Source organism: Eretmochelys imbricata, chromosome 1 (assembly GCF_965152235.1).
Source record: "Eretmochelys imbricata isolate rEreImb1 chromosome 1, rEreImb1.hap1, whole genome shotgun sequence".
Classification (NCBI taxonomy): domain Eukaryota; kingdom Metazoa; phylum Chordata; order Testudines; family Cheloniidae; genus Eretmochelys; species Eretmochelys imbricata.
Genome location: NC_135572.1, coordinates 82262703 through 82284597, shown reverse-complemented (window position 1 = coordinate 82284597; position 21895 = coordinate 82262703). Strand labels below are relative to the sequence as shown.

At 41.7% G+C, this 21895-nt stretch overlaps 1 protein-coding gene across 13 annotated transcripts in view; it reads left to right on the top strand.

Annotated features, from left to right (window-relative positions):
* MYCBP2 (MYC binding protein 2) overlaps positions 1 to 21895 on the top strand; it is a 426434-nt gene that overhangs the window by 107434 nt on the left and 297105 nt on the right. For 12 of the 13 annotated variants that reach the window (XM_077812542.1, XM_077812622.1, XM_077812614.1 and 9 more), the window contains exons 15-17: positions 3631 to 3835; positions 4442 to 4587; positions 12380 to 12481. In XM_077812542.1, coding sequence (XP_077668668.1) covers positions 3631 to 3835; positions 4442 to 4587; positions 12380 to 12481 — 453 coding nt within the window. The remainder of the gene's footprint in view (positions 1 to 3630; positions 3836 to 4441; positions 4588 to 12379; positions 12482 to 21895) is intronic. The other variant, XM_077812568.1, reaches the window with a different exon arrangement.

Below are 21895 nucleotides of genomic sequence, written 5' to 3'. Positions count from 1 at the left end.
ACCAGAGAAAGCAACAGCCATCCTGATAGCCCCCTTCTGACTTTGCCAATTCTCCTTTGCATGTAGAAGCAACCTCCACTCATGAGAATCTCCAAGTGGGTTTCTGGCTGCATTACATGCTGTTATCAGTTATCGGGATGATCCCCACCTGAAGGGATTTGGGCCCATTCTATGACAGCGTAAGCAGAAACTACAGCCGCACTCCACAACGTACCCATCGCAGACACATGCATGGTGGTCACATGGAGTTAGGTACACACCCTCTCCATACACTGTGCTGTAGTGTATGATTCCGCAACAGATGCATCATTTGGAGCAACAGTCCTCCATTCCACAGTCTCCTTGTAGCATCCTCCCACATACCCTCAGTAGAATACAATCGTCACTTCTTCGTCACTCGAAGAAGAAAACGAAGTTATTAACCTGTAACTGGAGGCTCTTTGAGATGCGTGGTCCATATCTGTATTCCAAACACTCCCTCCTTCCTCTGTGCTGCAGATCCAACAAATCTGCAGAAGAAAAGGAACTGGAGGTGCTGGCGGCCGCTGCACCCTTTATCACCTCAGGCAAAACCATGAGGCAGTACAGGGCACGTGCGCAGAGTGCTGAACAGTCCTACTTTCAAGAGCTCCAGCTCTGGGCACATGAATGCACATAACCCTCAGTGGAATTCAGATAGAGACCACACATCTTGAAGAACCTCCAATTACAGATAACTTTTTGTTATTCCTATTGTAGAGTTTACATTTGGAGCATATTATAGTATGACAAGCCAAGAAAGCATAGCACTTTAATGTTGTCTGTCTCTGTCTCTCTGTTAGTATTGCTACATAGTTGACTTTTAGACATTATTAATATTTTTCTGTTAAACAAATTCATTAGATGTTTTCATTTTGCCTTTTGGTAACTGTGTATTGCCATAATATAAAATATCTCAGATGCTTTTCTTTTAACAGTGGTCCCAAAGCATTTATTGGTTCTTAGATACCTTCCTTCCACTTACATTTACAAAGAGGGTATTTACATTTTACAGTACATTTTACAAATATAGCTGAAAGGATTAGTTAACCCAGAGCATTTTTTTAAAAGTTATCTACTACAAATTTTAAGAATGAAAAAATGCATAGAATGTCCTGTTTCATAATAGACCTCATTTCTCTCCTCATGTTTTTAGTTCTTTCCCCATGTATCATCCCTGTATTACAACCACATTTCACTTTTTACCTTCCTTTTTGACTGTTTTTATCATCTCCTGTTCCTGCCACACTATTTAATTCTTTTTTCTTCTCTTCCAACACCATTTGATCCTCAAGCTTCTTATTCGTAAACTACTTCCCTTTCTATGCTTTTTCTTTAGCCTTGAAAAAGATAAAATATTTTTCTTTCACTTCCCTTTCCTCTCTTCAGAACTCTTGCATTTTTGAACATTTTCAATATAAAAACTTCCGAACATACCATTTTGATATATTTCACTTTGTGCCACTTCCAATTATCAGTGCCTTTGATATGGCATTTCTACCTGTAATTAACATATTTAGTGATCGCTACTGCATTTCAGATTATCATGGCAACTCTTACAATTAATTTAAAAACTGTCACTGTGCCAAAAGAGACACAGGGTTTCAGTGGCATTATCATATGATCCAGCGGTTGGGGAAGCAAGGAGAGGCTGCTGAATTGGAATTAATTTGCAAACTGGATACAATTAACTTAGGCTTGAATAAAGACTGAGAGTGGATGTGTCATTACACAAAGGAAAACTATTGCCCTTTGTTTATTTCCCCTCCTACTGTTCTTGTAAAGTGCTGGAAATGGCCCACCTTGATTATCACTACAAAAGGTCGTCTCCCCCCCCCCCCCCGCTGGTAATAGCTCACCTTTCCTGATCACTCTTGTTACAGGTTTCAGAGTAACAGCCGTGTTAGTCTGTATTCGCAAAAAGAAAAGGAGTACTTGTGGCACCTTAGAGACTAAAGTGAGCTGTAGCTCACGAAAGCTCATGCTCAAATAAATTGGTTAGTCTCTAAGGTGCCACAAGTACTCCTTTTCTTCTTGTTACAGTTTTCAGAGTAGCAGCCCTGTTAGTCTGCATTCGCAAAAAGAAAAGGAGTAGTTTTGTTAGTCTCTAAGGTATCACATTTATCTGAGCATAAGCTTTTGTGAGCTACAGCTCACTTCATCTGTAACACCCGACGTATGGTAACACCCATTGTTTCATGTTCTCTGTGTATATAAAATCTCCCCACTATATTTTTCCACTGTATGCATCCGATGAAATGAGCTGTAGCTCATGAAAGCTTATGCTCTAATAAATTTGTTAGTCTCTAAGGTATCACAAGTACTCCTTTTCTTTTTACGGATACAGACTAACACGGCTGCTACTCTGAAACCTGAGTAGTTCCTGTATTTGAAGAGGGTATTTTAAGGAAATATGTCCCATGACACTATGATTTGTTTGGGGCTGGGGTGGGGAAATCTATTTTCCAATGAGCTCTGTTTGTTAGTGTGTTAGTTAAGTTTGTCAAAGATTTAATTTATACTGGGCATGCTGCAACCCTCATCCTGGGGTTGAGCAGGATGTTTCCTGCAATTGTTCCTCCCAGGTACTGTGGCTCCAGACCTGGGAACTGAGAGCAGGGAGAGACAGTCTCTTCTGTGCTTTCAGTGCTCCTGCTGCTGGCTCTCAAGCAGCATAGCTGAAGAGGAGGAAGTGATATGACTGAAATGCAAAGGGGTGAGGTACTGGGCCAGAGTGGAGGAGTAGATTGGAACAAGGAACCTTAGGGTGAGAAACAGAGACTGTGACATGGGGAAGGGTGAAGACAAATCAGATGAGTAACCGCTTGAGACTAGAGCTGGTTGGGCAAGGAGCCAGGTGAGGGAGAGTGGTATTGGGAGCTGGGGTGGAAGACCGAATTGGACAAGGACAACCCTGGGACTGGCTGGGAGACCGCTAGGGATGATGAGTCCGATAGGATGAAGTCTGGGGCTAACTAGATGGAGAGACTGGGATGAGAAGGTGGGGAATCCTCTCACTGAATGAGGCAGGAGATTTGTTGAAAACGATCATGTTTCGAAAGAGTTTGTCATAATCTACGTGCACAAAATGGCCAAATTAAGGTTGCATTGGCATCTTTAATTCTGACATTTCTCAACTTGACTGTGACGTTGAAACCTTGACATTCTTCTAACATTTTTGATGTGAGATATATATATATATATATAAAAAATATATGCTATACAGTATATTACAAATATATCAGAATACAAATGAGTACAAAAAGAAAACAAGAATGAACAAATTAGAAATAAAAACACAATGATAGACTAGATTTGTGCTTGTTTTCCATGTTTTGGCTGTGCTGTTAGGGAAGCGTTAAAACAGTTCTGGGTCAAATTTTCTAAGGAATTTTGCATGTACGTGACTTTTATACTCATCTTACCAAAGTTATATATGCAAAATTGAGCCTTTGAAAGTCTGTCCCTAATTTTGTAACTCTGTTAATTGTATGTATCAAAAGATCCAATTTTCATCTGACTTGCCCTTGTTTTAACATTTTCCTTATAGCACTGTGTATCTTAACATAACTGATGTGAATTGTTGAAGTGTTTCAATATCTTTTTCAATAGGTTTTGTAGTTGAGAATATGGCAACAGCAATGGATGAAGACTTAGAAGAAGAACTGGATGAAAAAGATGAGAAGTCCATGATGTGTCCTCCAGGCATGCATAAATGGAAGCTGGAGCAGTGCATGGTATGCACTGTGTGTGGGGACTGTACAGGCTATGGAGCCAGCTGTGTTAGTAGTGGGCGTCCAGACAGGGTACCTGGAGGGTAAGTAAATACATTCATGCAAATATCTTTCATACAGTATGCTGAATAAGTAAAATGTGTACAGAATGTAATCAAAATAGATGTTTACTTTACTTCACTTCAGACTTCAGTCTTAAATAGCACTGTATCTAAAGAAAATATTGCTTATCTATTTTTAAAACCAAGAATATATTTAACTTTTGTGATTTTTTTAATAAACATTTTAGTAATGGTAACAGGTGACTTAAAATATTTCTTATGTTTATTCAAAATAATTCTCACAAAAGCAGAAAGGAGGAAAGTGTGTTGGGTATAAACAAATTTGGTATGCCTAATGACATTGAATGCTGCTATTTAAGGTATGGGATTTCTGGCTTTGGATATAACTTTTTTCTTAATAAAATGGAAGATGAATAGTAGTTGTAAAACCATAGACGTGGGGCTGGAAAGAACCTCGCATGGTTATCAAGTCCAGCCCTTTGCACAGAAGGCAGGACCAAATAAACCTAGATCATCCCTGACAAATGTTGGTCCAAACTGTTCTATTACATCTGTAGTTCAAATACATTTTTATGTAATATTGCTTGTCCTGGTAGATTACGGATAAAACTTATTTGTGTTATGTAGAATCTGTGGCTGTGGCTCTGGTGAGTCTGGCTGTGCTACATGTGGTTGTTGCAAGGCCTGTGCTAGAGAGCTGGATGGTCAAGAGGCAAGGCAAAGAGGAATTCTTGATGCTGTGAAAGAGATGATACCTTTAGATCTCCTACTAGGTAAGTGAGACAAAACTGATAAACAGACGTTTGCCAATGGTATAACTTTTAGTCACACGATGCAACCAGCTTCCCTTTAGAATTAAATTTGGGCTTTGTAATCAGTCCCCATACATACTACTTTCAGAGTAACAGCCGTGTTAGTCTGTATTTGCAAAAAGAAAAGGAGTACTTGTGGCACCTTAGAGACTAACCAATTTATTTGAGCATAAGCTTTCGTGAGCTACAGCTCACTTCAGCGGATGCATACTGTGGAAAGTGTAGAAGATCTTTTTATGCACACAAAGCGTGAAAAAATACCTCCCCCCACCCCACTCTCCTGCTGGTAATAGCTTATCTAAAGTGACCACTCTCCTTAAAATGTGTATGATAATCAAGGTGGGCCATTTCCAGCACAAATCCAGGGTTTAACAAGAACGTCGGGGGCGGGGGGGTAGGAAAAAACAAGGGGAAATAGGTTACCTTGCATAATGACTTAGCCACTCCCAGTCTCTATTCAAGCCTAAGTTGCAAATGAATTCCAATACTACTGTAACTAGTGGAAAAATAGCAGTTAATCAAGAAATTGGTACAATCTTATCACTTTTGTATGCATTTTGATTTTCTGGTTGTAGAATTTTATATCTTAATTTCATGGAATTTCATTCTTTCTTCCATTGCAGTAACACTGCTGAGCTGTGTTCTTTCATGACAGTTTTAGTGCAGTAGGTTTTTTTTTTTTCACGAGTAAATTATTGCTTAGACTTCTTTCCTTGGTATTGTAGTAAAGATAGTGAGCTAACATTTGAACTTCATCTCTCCACTTGCATGAGGGCACTGTTTTGATACATATATTCAACTTTCACTTCCCCTTGTGATGACACTGCTGGTGTCATGAGGCTGTTCCTCTCCTAGCTCTAGAAGGGAGGCTTGCCACAGGTCTATTGCCAGAAATTGGTACAACAGGATTTTACATAAAAACATGGGGTGTTCAGTCCCAACACTGAATAATTTTTCCTCCCAAATTTTTTGGAGAAAGTGGGAGGTGGCAGAAATGTAAAAATAATTAACTCTGTGGAAGAAAGTGAGATTATGTATAACCAGACTAATATTTAAGAGCTGAAGCCAGAAAGAATAAATTAAAAAAAACAAAATGACTTCTCTAAATACAAAGTTTGGGGCCATGACTTCTGATTAGATTTATTATGATAGAAAATGTTTTTAATATTGTATTCCCGAATTTTATAAGGCTGATTATTTTCCTAGTCTCAACTTCCTCCTCTTACTGTGGTTTATTCAGGTACCCGTTCAGAACTTCATACAACATGGAGTTAATAATGAGGCGATTTAGTCCAGGACCCAATTTTGGGGGTTCTAATGTGTGACAACTAACATCTTCAGATATTTAAAATTTTTCTTTCCTCAGTGTTCATCTCGCCAAGTACTAGCTTCTTCAGAATCAGAAATCAGTGTTAAAACATATAGCATAACAGTGGGATTTTAAAAGATATAAAATGTTGCAGGTGTTTCTCTTACTGCATTGGTTGAGCAGGAAAGACAGACCCCATGATACCTGCTATCGTGTGTATTCGTGATGCTCTAATAGCATTGGAGGGTGCTAGTGTTGTGGCACTATAATTATTTGCTGCCTGTTTCTGAAGGATTCTCCTGTTACTTGCTAAGGGGCAGATTTTCTAGTCTGGACTACGGTCAGTTTTAAAAAGATGGGACACATTAGGATTCTTTATTCTGAAATTTGTTGATTTCTGAATTGATTCTGCTTAGTTTACAATTAAGAATATATTTTTCTAACTGGCAGTCCTGCAAATTTACATGTGGTCTGAATCTGAAGATGGATTGTTTTCTTATTGTACGTTGTTCTGATGATGATGGTTTTGCAGAGCAGAAGTAAACTATTGGAATACTGTGAACACTTCTGTTGATACACAAGGAAGACTAAATTCCACCACTTAGCTTTGTTGTCTTTGTGATCCTAATAGAAGTAAAAGCAGTAAACACATATGCTTCTTTGAGTGTTGGGTCCCCCTATATGGATTCCAAACATGGGCGTGCATGTGCGCCATATGCCAGAGCCAGAAGGTTTTCCTAGCAGTGTCCATTGACCTGCACGTGCATTGTACGTCCCCTCATGCTCATAGCCTAGGGTATAATAGGCTGCTTCAGTCGATGCCTCTCCACTTCCCTGAGTCGGAACCCCTGTTCCTTTGCTCTCTTAGCCTAGCTAAGAGAGTGGCCTTTTCATCCATTCTTGTACATAGTTATAGCTAAGCTGTTTGTGTTCTATACTTGTTTTATCCTTAGATAGTCTAGTTAGTGTAGTTGTTCCCCTGTTTGGGGATTCCCTCCCCCTCCCCCCCCGGGGACTATGCTCTGCATTCCTGGCCTTAAGAACTGTGCCTCTTGCCTGCATTCATTCTCTGTGAGCGATGAGCACCAGCATTGTCTGTCTTGCCTTGGCGGGGCTCACATTGTGGTACGCTCTGCTATCTGCAAATCCTTAATGCCCTGAACACGGGAGGCTCAAGAACGTAGCTGCCTCCATCAAGACCTTCCAGAGGTGATGTTCCCCCAGGCGCCTTCAGATCCTGGATCGGCAGAACTGACGGTGGAGCATCCATCACTGGCATTGAGTGCCCTTCCCAGCACCTCCCAGGCACTGGATCCATTGGTACTGAAGACAAGAGACAAGCCCCACTATGAGGGGGAAAAAACATGGCCATGGCCATAAGAGCGGATCCTGGACCGGGACTGCTCATAAGTTCATTGTTTCTTCCATGAGCTCCACCAGGTCAGGTGAGAGGTTGCACTCAGATCCATCTGCACAGGCGTCCAGACTGCCCTGTGTTGATTCCGTGTGGACTCTCTGGCCTCTCCAGAGTTCTGCCTCGCACTCCCAGATGACTGGAACCACTTCTGTCCACAGAGGAACTGCTCCTCCCCATCTGCGTTTTCTGCTCCTCTCTGGACCTTCACTCACCACCATCCTCTCCTTGGTTGAACCTTTGCTCCTGCTACCAGAAAGACCCGCTCTGTTGCCCCATGCAGCCCTCTGGTACTTATGGTCTCCCACACTCCCCTCCCCCCGGAACCATTGCCGGAACCATCTTCCAAGTCTGAGGGCTTCTCAGAGACAGAGTCCTTGTTTTCTCCCGTTCCATGTCAGAATCTGGAATCATACCCCAGATTGCACTATCCACCAGTTTGACTGTGCTTCAGAGGCCTGGCATTGCTACCAATGAAGCCCGCCAATGGCCACACTTGGATCCCTACTGGGGATGCCAAGCACCATTGGTAGTCTCATATCAACCATCCTCCATTCGCCCTACAGCACCATTGCTGTACGAGGAAGAAGACAACATGGAACCAGTACTGCCAGTCTCCACTGCTGCATCTTCATCTCCAGATGAGGCATTTTTTCTTTCCTTTCTCTCTCCACCAAATGACCACCAATAATACCACATGTTGACAAACCTCATCACAGAAATCTCTTCATTCCCACTGACTATAGCCAGGGTCTATCTGCCTGCCTGCTGGTCTGGTCTGTGTCATGCCAGGCTCCGGGTGCGACCCCTGCACAATGGCTGGTGACACTCTATTCCCAGTCCTGAGACCCCCTGGAAAAGATTGCCACCATTCCCCAAGCGATATTTACCTTGCTGTGGTGGTGGACTGACTACAGAACAGCCCTGGAAGAGGTTCCATTTGACTCCCCACTCCATCAAGTTGGTGTCAGACGCCTGAGACCTTGGGTAGGGGGCACATATCGGCGTCCTCCAGACTCAGGGGATGTGGTCCCCGGATGAAGGGCGGTTGTACATAAAGAGCTCTGAGCAGTCTGGCTGGCATGCGGCATCTTGTTGCCCCACCTGTCAGGCAGGGTGGTACAAGTCCTGACAGACAACACAGCCTCGATGTTCTACATCAACAGGCAAGGGGCAGCATGCTCGGTGACTCTGTCAGGAGGCGCTCTGTCTCTGGGACTTCTGCATGAGCACGAGATTCACCTGGAAGCTTCCCAGCGTCAGGAATATGCTGGTGGACCAGCTCAGCAGGGACTTTTCCTCTCATCACAAGTGGTTGCTCCATTCGGAGGTAGCCTGCATGATCTTCCAAAAGTGGGCAACTCCCCAAATGGACCTGTTCGCTACCAGACAGAACAGGAAATGCCACTAGTTTTTTTTCTCCTCGGTAATGTCTGACCAAGGGCTCCCTCTCCAATGCCTTCCTCCTGTCATGGTCAGGGAGCCTGATGTACACGCTCCCTCCAGTTCTGCTTATCAGCAAGGCCCTGGCAAAGATCGAGAGACAAGGCACAGGTCATCATGATCGCCCCGACGTGACCTCGCTAGCACTAGTTCAGCTCACGAGCCCGTCAGTGGCCCCTCCCTGGCCCCTGCCCAGCCGACCGGACCTGCTGTCACAGAACCATGGTCAACTTCTACACCCCAACCTCGGGTACCTCCACCTCTCGGTGCGGATGCTGAGTGGCTGAACCCGGAGGAATGGACCTGTTCGGAAGGAATCCAACAGGTCCTCCTGGAAAGTAGAAAGCCCTCAATTAGACTGACTTACCTGTGTAAGTGGACGAGGCTTTCCTGCTGGGCGTCTGAACGGGACATCTCTTGCCACGTTCCTCCATACAGGCTGTCCTGGACTGCCTGCTCCATTTGAGGGACCAGGGCCTGGCACACTCTTCCATTAGAGTGCATCTCACGGCCATCTCTGCTTATTACCCACCGATCCAAGGACAGACGGTGTTTTCCCATGACATGACAGTCAGATTCCTGAGGGGACCATGATAGGAGAGACTCTTCCTGCAGGTATGGGCTCCTGTCCCGCAGTAGGATCTTAACTTGGTCCTCTCTAGGCTCACTGGCCCGCCCTTTGAGCTGCTCCTTTTCCTATCTGTCTTGGAAGGTCGTGTTCCTGGTGGCGGTGCCATCGGCGACATGAGTCTCTGAAATTAAAGCCTTGACCTCAGAACTTCCGTATATGGTCTTCTACAAAGATAAGGTTCAGTTGCGGCCCCAACCGGCCTTCTTGCCGAAGGTGTTCTCCACCTTCCATATGAACCAGAACATCTTCCTCCTGGTGGTCTGTCCCAAACTGCACAAGACCAGTGAAGAGAGGCGTCTTCACGCCCTTGACGTCCTCAGGGCCTTGACTTTCTACTTAGAATGTACCAAGCCTTTCTGTAAATCGACTCAACTCTTCATCGCTACAGCATATGGGATGAAGGGTCACCCAGTGTCCTTGCAGAGGATTTCCAATTGGATTACCTTGTGCATAAGGACCTGTTATGACCTGGCGGGGGTTCCGCTGCTGCCGATTGTCAGAGCCCACTGGATGAGAGTGCAGGCGTCTTCGGTGGCCTTCCTGGCACACATCCCTATCTAGGACATCGGTAGAGCCACAACATGGTCCTCTGTTCACCCATTCACCGCCCATTATGCCATCACTCAGCAGGCCAGGGATGACGCTGGGTTCAGCAGAGCTGTGTTGCAATCTGCACATCTGTCATAAACATAAAGATGCGGGTAATATAAAATCCCTCCTTGTAGCTGTACTGAATTGCTTTACCTATGAGGGATTAAGAACCTCAAATAACCTGGTTGGCACCTGACCAGAAGGACCAATCAGGAAAGGAGATACTTTCAAATCTGGGGGGAGGAGGGTTGTTTGTGCTCTTTGTTCCCTCTCTAGATGGAGAGAGAAGCCAACTACGGACAATATCTCCTGAAAACATACCTGGAATAATCTATCTAAGAATTACAGAAATAGTAAGTGAGGCAAGGAAATGCATAAGGTTATCTTTTGTTTTAGCTTGTGAATTTTCCCTATGCTAAGAGGTAGTTTTATTCCTGTTTTATAACTGTGAAGCTGAGTCCAATAAATCTTTTTATTACCCTGTAAAGTTACCTTCCATCCTGATTTTGCAGGAGTGATTCTTTTACTTTTTTCTTTGTAATAAAATTCTTCTTTTAAGAACCTGATTTATTTTCAGTGTCCTAAAAACCGAAGGATTTGGTCTGTGCTCACATTGTAACCAATTGGTTAGTATATTATTCTCAAGCCTCCCCAGGAAAAGGGGTGAAGGGGTTTGGGGGGAATAGGGACTCCAAGTGACCCTTTCCTGAATTTTTGTATAAATCACTTGGTGGTGGCAGCAATACCATCCAAGGACAAGGAAAGGAATTTGTGCCTTGGGGAAGATTTTAACCTAAGCTGGTAGAATCTAAGCTTAGGGGGTCTTTCATGCAGGTGCGTACATCTGTAACCCAGAGTTCAGAGTGGGGAGGGAACCCTGACAACGTCTGTGAACTCCTACCCACCTCCAGGGGTATTTCTTGGGAGTCACCTAATATGGAATGAACATGAGCAAGCACTCAAAGAAGAAAAGACAGTTACCTTTTCCGTAACTGGTGTTCTTTGAGATGTGTTGCTCATGTCCATTCCATGACCCGTTCTCCTTCCCCACTTTTGGAGTTTCTGGCAAGAAGGAACTGAGGGGGTGGAGAGCCACCGACGCTCCTTATACCGCACCATGCAGGTGCCACTCTAGAGGGCGCCAGAACCGGTCCCTTACAGATACTGCTGAGGGAAAAACTTCCGGCACCAGTGCATGTGGCGAGTACACACGCCTAATATGGAACTGATATGAGCAACACATCTCAAAGAACACCAGTTACGGAAAAGGTAAATGTCTTTTTTATTTATTTTTTTTTTTGAGATGTGTAGTTCCTATTTGGATTCCAATACCTGCTCTCCATTCCCTCTGCTGTGGATTGGACTATTTAGAGGTAAGAGGGATACTGGAGAGGTGTCGACCTGCACAGCCTATTATACCCTCGACTGTGAGCATAAGGGAAGTATGATGCATGTGCAGGTTAACGGACACTTCTAGGAAAACCTTGTGGCTCTGGTGTGTGGTGTGCAAGCACACCCACATTTGGAATCCAAATTGGGAACACGCATCTCAATGAACCTCCAGTTACAGGTAAGTAACTTCCTCTTTCTGTCACTTAAATAAGCATTTGTAACTCTGAATACAATCAGAGTTGGATAAAAGATGCCATTTTCATGGTCGCTTTTCAGAGTAGAATCATACTTTAAATAAGTTTATGGGTATTTTAATATTAGTGTGTCTCTGTTGTCCTATGCCTGCACTTAGGTTTGTATTAATCTTTCCATTATAACCCCCTATTTTCAAGGTGTTATAACTTGGTATTAAATTTATCAACATGCCAAAAATAACAAGGTTGATATACAAGCTTGATACATAATAATTGAATTAATAAAAATAATGCAACTATTTCTAAAATGAGCTGCTAATTGAAATACAGTGTTATTCATTTTCATGTTGCTATCATATATGCTGTACCTAAAGAAAAGTTTAAATAGATCAGTATTGTTTTAAATAGAATTTGTCAACTTGTAAGTTCTCTTGTCTTATGTTTACTGGAAATTTGGGGCAAAAGTAAAAACAACCAAACTCTTTTTTTAACAAACTCTAAAAATGTGTTTAGCTGATAGATAGGAAGTACAGAAAACTATTAAACGTTGAAATTGTGACAGACTTATGAAAGTAAAGAAATCCAAAATTGAGGCTGACAGTCCATTCTGAAATCGTTGTGTTGCCTCCTTCCTTTATTCCTAAACATCTCAGCATAGCTATATAAAGGATAAATTATCGAGCCTTAGCTTTCATTTTCTTGGCTATTACTAGGTTTTGTCACATTCATCATATTATTTAAACACAGATTTTGTATTTTTTATTTATTAATTGATGTAGCTGTCCCTGTTCCTGGGGTTAATATTGAAGAGCACCTTCAGCTACGGCAAGAGGAAAAGCGTCAGCGTGTAAACAGGAGGCATAGATTGGAGGAAGGCAGAGGTAAGAGATTATTTGTTACTGAATCGAGGCTAAAATAAGGATAAATGCACACCGTTTCTAAAAACGGACTAGGCCTTGCGAAATAGGCCTTTTTTTTAATTTAAAAACTGTCAAACATGAAACAAAAATCAGGTTTAAGTGTATATTCAGTAGAGGTTTGCACTAACTGAACTTAATAGATTTTTTAAAAAAAATCAATATACCAGTGCAATTTTATAATACAGAAAAGGCCTGCAAGGATTCAGTAATACTGCTGTGCAGTGGCTTGAGAATTTGGCTTCCATTAAGCCTATAATGGTGGGTATGGGAGACAGAACCATTGAGAATTTAGATCTAGGCCTTTAATTAGACAATTAAAAGATTAGCACCGTCAGAGATTTCACCTGAGATGTACAGGGTCAGAGTCAGAACTCCTAAGGTGTGCTGTTCAGTGCAACATTGGTGGATACTAAAGTATTTGTAGTCTTTGGTTTAAGAAAGAATGGGGTTCTTTGTTGTGCATATATTACTGATAACTGTTGGATAAGACAGCTGGCCCATTGTCAGTCCATATGTTTTCAGATAGGTATTTGATACAGCATGAACTAAGAGAGTCATGAAGGTATTGTGAGGGGATGTACGAGTATTTCCTTCCCAAAATCTTACTCATCGGAATGTGTTCACTTTGTGTAAGTGCTAAAATGGGAATAAGATTGCGGGAACAAGTGGTTCTTCTTCGAGTTGTGTTTCTGTGAGTGCTCCACCCTAGGTGTATCTGTGTTCCTGCACCTAGGATTTGAGATTTTCAGCTGTAGTGCCCATTTGGGCCTCACATGCACTCCCCCCTTCGCGCACCATGTTTGGCAGTTATATAGTTCTGTGCAGCCAAATTAATCTCAATTCCTTCTCAGCTGCCCTTGTCCTGAGTTGGAGTCCCTAGCAGAGCCCTTTCTATCAAGTTCTTAGTGTCTTTGTTCTCATTTGTCATAGTGACAGTGTTTCAGTTAGGATTTTAGTTATTTATAGTTGTTCCCGTTCTTCTTTTTCCTTCATTCAAAAAAAAATCTCCATTATTTATCATTATCCCCTCGATTAGAGTTGTAGTTTCTACATATCTTCCCTTTAGGGAGATAATCCCTATAAAGGGTGTTATGCTCAGATCCACCAATTTCAAACAGTGCCTCTATTGCTGGGAGGCCATCAGGGTCAGTAATGGTCGCTCCCTTTGCATTCGTTGTCTGGAAGAGGCATGCATTCCCCAAAACTGTATGTATTGTCTTAAACTTAAGGCACAGACTCAGAAAAACTGTGAGCTGAAATTAAAACCGATTGAGAGCTCAGCTTCAGATCCTGGTCCTGGAACCCTGCCTGGACAACGGTTGCTGTCAGCATCAACATCAGCCATGCCGCCCTCCTTGCTAGTTTTGAAGAGAAAATAACAGAGTCCCTGTGAAAAGACAGTAAAAAGCAAGCTTCAAGTTCACCTAAAAAGGAGCCACCAAAAAGAAGGGGGTCCCAGAGAGATCATTAGCTTCGGCACTGACAGGTATGAGACTGAATACCTGTGACACCCCTGGGGCCTCTTGGTAATGTCACCAGTAAGTTCAAGGACCCCAAGAGGGCAGGACTGGATAAGGTGGCATCATCAGGTAATAGGGGTAAGGAAAATATTGGAGTCTCGAAGATGGTACCGACAGCACCAGCTAGACATCCCGCACCGAGTACATCGGCACTGACAAGTCCACTGTGGTGCCGCCTGCTGGACACTCTGTGGAATGCAGCGCAATCCCAGCACCGACGACATCGTCAACAGCAGGACTGATGCAAATGTCCCCGTGATACCGAGGCAAATGACTTCCATGGTACCAATGAATTTAGATTCCCAATACACTAATGTCTGATGCACTGAAGTCTCCACTGCTGTGTACCAATGTCGCTGCAGTACACATCTCATCCCCAGATGTGCATGCGGTACCCATTTGCCATTACCACCGAGGACTTCTGAAGTACGAGATCCCACTTCAGACTGGAACCTCAGCCTAGTGCTACGATGCCTCAGTGGTTTCCCATTTGAGCCTATGGCAATCTGCTTGTTCATACCTATGAAATAACATACCCATATCTATGAAAAAAGCCTTTCTTGTGACCATCCCATCCACTCGAAGAGTGGGGGAAATAGGGGCTCTCATGGTGTACTTCCCTGTACAGTCTTCAAAAATAGTTACATTAAGACCACATCCAAAGTTCCTATCTAAAATACCTTCCTCATTCCACCTGAATCAGCCTTTTCATCTTCCATCGTTCTTCCCTAAACCACATGGAAATAAACGGGAGGCCATGTTCCACATGCTAGATGTTAGAAGGGTGCTAAGCCTCATACCTTGAACGAACCAAACCTTTCAGAAAGACAGCAAGATGATTTCGTTCTATTGCTGAAAGATCAAAAGGATCAGCCATATCTAAACAAAGGCTTTGAAATGGATTTCCAGTTGTATTAACCTTTGTTATTGTCAGCATGATTTGCAAATGCCTCCAGGGACTAGAACGCACTCCACGAGATCACTTTCCACCTTAGTAGCTTTCCTGACCAATGTACCAATCACGGACATTTGTAAAGCAGCGACCTGCCTGTCTTCCCACACATTCACCAAGCATTATTTAATCGCACAGGACTCTGTGGATGCTCTGTTAAGACTGACTGACTGTTTAATCATCTTGTGACACTCTGTACCTCAAAGTAGCACCCTGGAACCTCCATATTCACCACTCTCGTATAATTATTATATGTTTTATATGAAGAATGTCTTGTGATTTTTAAAGATTTTGAGCTGTTGGTACACACAATCTAACAGGATATTAATGTTTATCGTATGTGAAGTATTACTATATGAGTTAATAAAATATGTTGTGAGGTTGGGAATGCCCATGGCCAGCTGTTCAGTTACAACAAAGGAGTAGCCATCACTGGCCAGACGGTCGTTAACGGCACATCCACATGCAATGTACTATCCCGGAGGCTTCTTGGAGAAGTGATGTATGCCCTGGGGGCGGGCTAGCCCAGGTCCCAGCAATGATCTTTGTAACAGCTGGAAGAACATTTGCAAGAAGAAAAACTTTGAACTGGGGAAGTTTGGTCCCAGCTTCGAAAGTGCTCCAGTCTGTGTACTAAGGAATGTAACCTGCTTGTACCATCTGTTAGGGAGAGACGCTGCTTGGTTCAAATTTTGCTTTGTCTGTTCGAGTTACAATTTAAGCTCTGTTTCTATTTTTGTTTCTTAGGTAACTAACTTTGATCTCTGTGCCTGCTACTTGTAATCACTTAAAATCTACTTTTCTGTAGTTAATAAATCTGTTTTATATTTTACCTAAAACAGTGTGTTTGTGGTTGAAGTGCTAAGAGAATCTCAGCTCAGGTTACAAAGGCTGGTGTATGTCCATTTTCCTCTGAAGAAGTGGCAAACTTGGTAATGTGCTTATACTGGCCAGTCTTCTGATCCGTGCAAGATGGTACAGTTCTGTGGTGCAAGACTGGGGAGAATTGGCTGAAGCTTCTCCATTGATGGTTCATGAGTGGCTGGGAGATCATTCATGTAATCGGTTGGGTGTGTTCCAGCCTCTGGATGGCTGTGTAAGTGCAGTGCCTGTCAGAGGCTTGTAGCTTGACAGCAGCAGCACAGGTTGGTAGGTTTGGAGGGCTCAGCAGTCCCACAGTCCAGGTTGTATCTCCTTAGTGATGGACAGTGGTCCAAGTATCCATGCTAATTTCCTTAGATCTGTCAGCTGCCCTTCATATATTTTGACCATGAAATGTTGTTGACACCTCTGTGGATGATAGCTGGAGTAGATAGAATTACACGTTTCAGTGGGAGGTCCCAGAGGATTGCTTTATGTAATCCTTAGTCCACCGTAGAGGGATTTCTCTTGTGGGGTACCACAAGGTTCTAATCTGCATCTGTAGTTGGAGCTAGGGGTGGGATGCCCGGCTCAAGTAGACCTATCCATGCTAACTCTGATTGGATGAGAGCTACTCTTAAAGGTCTCCTGGAAGCTGAATCTATCTTGGAATACAGCTTTCTGCTGGATTGTGGATATTAGCTTCAGAGAACATTATACCGGTTAGTAAATTGTACTAGCTTTTTATTTTCTTCTGTCTGCAATTAAGGGTGTTTACTTTGGTCTACAGGGCTCTCAATGGTTTAGGTCTTAACTGCCTCTTTCATTGATTGAGGCCAATTTAACTGCATGAGTCAACAGTTCTGGGGAACTCACTTCTCTTGTAGGTGTAACAGAGCCCATGTTTGACCTTAAGGGCATGGGACACGGCCCGGCCCACCATTTGAACAAGCTGCTGTCTGAGGGTTGGGAAATTGCTGTAAATGGATAGAAATGTAGGTGAAGTCTTTTTAGTTTTGTTTTGATTTTCTTCGACTCTTGTAATTTTAAAATGTTTTGTCATAGAGCAATTAGTACATCCATCCCGAATACCTTGGGAATGGACACATTTTATATATTTTTAAAAAGTGTATGTTGTGTGTGTGTGTGTGTGTGTGTGTGTGTGTATATATACGAAATCTATATAATTGTGTATACAGATATGCTCATATATACATTTATAAATTTGTATGTGTTTAGTGGAGGGGGTTTTCTGTGTTTGTATATTTTGATTGCTGTCAGTCAAGAAATTCAGATCATTTAGTTTATCATCTGGCATCCTTAGACTTCAGGTTAGACCTGCTGAGCTCTGCGTGACTGAAACTCAGGGCTTGTCTATACTTACTGAGGGATTGATGCGTGGTGATCGATGCATCTGCAGTCGATTTAGCAGGTATAGTGAAGAGCCACTAAATCGACCGCAGTCGACATCAGTCTCCCGTCAACTCCTGTACTCCACCGGATCAAGAAGAGTAAGGAGAGTCAACAGGAGAGCATCTCCCGTCAACATAGCATAGTGTGTACCCCGCAGTAAGTAGATATAAGCTACATCGACTTGAGTTACGCTATTCATGTAACTCAAATTGTGTAACTTAGATTGACTTTTCCCTGTAGTGTAGACAAGGCCTCAGAGTTCCCACATAGTTTATAAGCTTTGCAGGAGTTCAGTTTCAGCATTAAAGAGCTTTACAGCTTACCAAAACTGAAGCTTAAACATTCAGGGACTAGCTGCAATATACCGCTAGTTATCTAATTGGGGAGAGCCAGTAAATTGAAAGTTTACTGGACTGTGTGTGTATATATATTGTGGTGTGGCTGTATATTTTCATTTCAGCTACATGATAAAAATATCAGTTTGTCATGATGGTCTGTTGGTTTCTTACTATGATGTGTTAGTGGCTATCAGTCATGGTAGATTTGTCGTGCTCAAGCTTTCAGCCTGAGGTCCAAATGTGTTGTTTCAAAATAACTCAGGTGGTCACGATCCATAATTTGGGGGCAGATATTTGAGCTATTCAGCTCAAGTAGCAGTTTAAAAAAAAAAAAAAAAGTTAAATCACCCACAAGTCTCTTGGTGACCGCTCTGGCCTGGCAGAAACAGTTGTCTCCTGCTTGTTCATGGTTCAAAGGCTGTCTCAGGAGCAGGGAAGTGACAATTGGATAGAGCATGTTGAGTTTGGACTATCCCCGAGTGGTGTATGGGCCTTTGGTGACTGCAGCTGGCTGGAGCAAATTAGTGCAATCTCTAGATTGCACTAGCCTTGAAGTAGTAGGTTAATGCAGAGAATCAAGGAGCTATGAATGGTGGTTAATTTCTCACTTCTCTTCTCCTGGCTTGCCTTGGTTGGCCATGTTGGGGATGGGAGTCATCCTTCTCTAGATATTCTCTAGTCTCAGGCAGAGCCAGTCTTAAATTCTTATCCTGCTCTTCTTGGGATGGACACGTTCTGTCAGGAAAGCAGGCAATGAAGCAGTCAGATATTCTGCCTCCTGTTTTGTGGTGCAGCAGGACACCGTTGAGATTGAGGTGCCTTAGATTATTTTACTTTCACAATTGTTCCACTGATTTTTTTTTAAGTTCATGTTTGGTGTTGTTGTAATATTTATTACTTAAAAGAAGCCTAGGATTTTCAGCCAGTCTCTTTTCCGCTCAAAGATTCTTCTATTATTGCTCAAAAGCGTGAGAGAAGAGGCTTATTTAAATTTACCATTCCTAAAAAGGAATTAAATTTATAGAATTCAGTGTGTTATAAAATATGGTAAGAGTAAATGCTCCTCATTTACTTTTTAGTTTAGTTCATAGCATTCTCAGTTTGATGCAGGAACCCTTAGATTACCCTCACTGTGATATAAAATTGGTGATTTAGACCTTGGTGTGCTTGTGTTCTTCCCATATTAAAAGAAGTCTGTAATCTTAGTGGTAACTGTCCTAAAGTGAGACCAAAAAAAATCTGGAAATTGGTTGCATCACACTTTTAGCCAAAGCTGCTGGACATTGAGACAGCATAATCTGGCACTGTCTGTGCCAGGTAGTTAGTTAGAGGGACCGGGTGGATGAAGTAATATCTTTTATAGGACTAGCTTCTGCTGGTGTAAGAGAAAGCTTTCAAGATTACATAGAGTTCTTCTCCAGGTCCTGAAGAAGAGCTCTGTGTAAGCTTGAAAGCTTGTCTCTTACACCATCAGAAGTTCGTACAAGAAAAGACCTTACCTCACCTGCTTTGTCTCTCTAATACCTTGAGGCCAGCACGGCTACAACACTGCATAAAACAATGGATGGCTAATGGTTTTCTAATATGTAATCAAGTAACATACTTAACCACTTACTGCTGAACTTTTAAAAACTATTTTTAATATGGCTAATACTTCAGCTTTTTAAATGGTAGTAATACCACAATAAAAATGTGTATTTTTGAAGAAAAAAATCACACGGTAATTGCAGCTGGATTATTACAGGTTAAATTATTTAAATCTATTTAACATTTATCCAAGATTTCACTTGGTTGACCTTTCCTTGAAATAAAGTTACCAATAGTACTGCTTATTACATGTCACTGAATAACCATCTTAATTTCCAGCAAAATATGTTATTCAAAGTGTTACTTTTTCATTAAACATTTGATGAAGTTAACTTTATAGTTACATAAGTTAAATGCATTATCTTGGTGATTCCAGGATCTACTGTTGTACTTTTTTCATAGTATATTATGTGTTTCCAGTATCTAGTATTGCACTTTTTTTCATAGTATGTGAAGGATCTTGTATTTACAAACCAAACCCACCTAACTGTTACATAATTTACTTTTGATAGCTCAAGACAAAACTGAGTTCTTTGCCTCTTCACTCTGATGTTTACTTAAAGCAAATATATTTCCTTGATATTTCACTCCCTTTACCTAGTCCATGTGAATTCAAACAGAAACCTCTCACAAACTAACCAGTATAAAACAAACCTGTTAATATATAGTGATATCTTATGAAAAACTCTGAAACACTGGAATCCACTCTTTAATATATATCACAGTAGTATAGATACTCTTATGGTTTTGGAGGAACTTTATTGCATGCTTCTGCTTATAGATGCTTCAATTTTACAAGAAGTTTATTTGTTGAAATTGCACATGCATGCCATTGAGCCAAAAGCAAATTTTAAAGTTAGATGAAATTCCACTTCAATTATGTGAATTTTTCAAATGTGAAAATAAATAAAACCCCAACTTTTAGATAATTCAGTTACATTTTAAAATGTCTGATTTGCCGTAGACTCTATCCCCAATGAGGGTAGTGTTTGACGTGTTTTAATGTATATTACAGACTATGTGTACTTGTATATGTATACCTTACATGTACTAAATTATATTAAAAGACTGTCTTGAGGGCATGATTAACTTAGGAAATGCTTGGGCAACCTTAATTTGGACCCCTTGTGTGTACACATTATGGTATAGTCTTTAGTTACATGATCACATACTAATTTCTTTCTACAGGACCTCTTCATACAGTGAACAGAATATCGGTGCTCACTCATTGAGCAGCTATTTGATATTTAATTTTATCCTCATTGTTCAGTGTGTGGCCACAAGCCTTATTACTCCACACTATTCAAACCATGTTAGGAATACATAATCATACAATCATAAATTTGTAGGACTGGAAGTGCCCTCCAGAGGTCATTTAGTCCAACCACCTGCACTCATGGCAGGACTAAGTATTATCTAGTCTATCCCTGAGAGGTTATTGTCTAACCTGCTTTTAAAAACCTTCAATGATGGAGATTTCCTAACCTCCTTGGGCAATTTATTCCAGTGATTAGCCACCTTGACAGGAAGCTTTTTGTAATGTTCAACCTAACCCATTCTTGCTGCAATTTAAGCCCATTGCTTCTTGTTTTATCCTCAGAAGTTAAAAAGAACAATTTTTCTCCCTCCTCCTTGTAACAACCTTTTATGTACTTGAAAACTGTTATGATGTCCCTTCTGTCTTCTCTTCTCCAGACTAAACAAACCAGTTTTTCCAATCTTCCCTCATAGGTCAAGTATTCTAGACCTTTAATTATTTTTGTTGCTCTTGTCTGGACTTTCTCCAATTTCTCCACCTCTTTCCTGAAATGTGGCGCCCAGAACTGGACATAATACTCCAGTTGAGGCCTAATCAGTGCGAGAAGAGTGGAAGAATTACAATCCTGCTAATACACCCAGAATGATGATCGCTGCCTTTTTTTTTTTTTTTTCTTTTTTTGAAATCTTATCCTAAAACAAAAGGTGACCATAATCAGCCATAAGGACTATTCTGGTCTATTCCTGCCTTGAAATAAAAAAGGGTGGCTGTCAGGATGAAATCAAATCATACATTAATACATTTAATACAGAATACATTATTATAACCGTCAATCATTATAACCTCTAATACAAATATAAAATCCTCCTTCTCCTCCCTCCCCATTTCTAGTCTCTTCGCCCTGCTAGACCCAATTTGCCCACCCTGCTCCCCTCATGTTCCTTTTCCCAGTTTCCTCTTCCCTGGCTACTACTCCCTCTGGACTGTTAGATTTGTGATGATGTTGTGAAGATAAAACCTGATGTAATGATAGCTGTATGAGAAGAAAGGGAGAAGAGTGAAAAATATTACCAGAATTGAGTGTTAGGACAGGGAGAGTTTTAGATGCAAAAGAGATTTGGGGATACAGAAGTGTTAAGTTTTTGATATATTGAGTTTGAGCATATGGCAAGACATCCAGGATATGGGAAATAGACTGAACAGAAAGGGAATGGTCCAGTGGAGAATAATATCTGAGTCACTGGGGTAGAGATGTTAGTTAAAGCTATGACAATGGGTATAGATTGCGATAGAAGAGGAAGAGGCAATCTTCTCTGCTACACCAACATAGTGAGATGAATGGATTAGGATGATCATGAAAAACTACCAAAGTGTGACAAAAGGTAGAGGTTGGGAGAAATAGCAGGAGAGTTAAGTGTTCAGGGGTTCTGAAATCTGAGGAGAGAA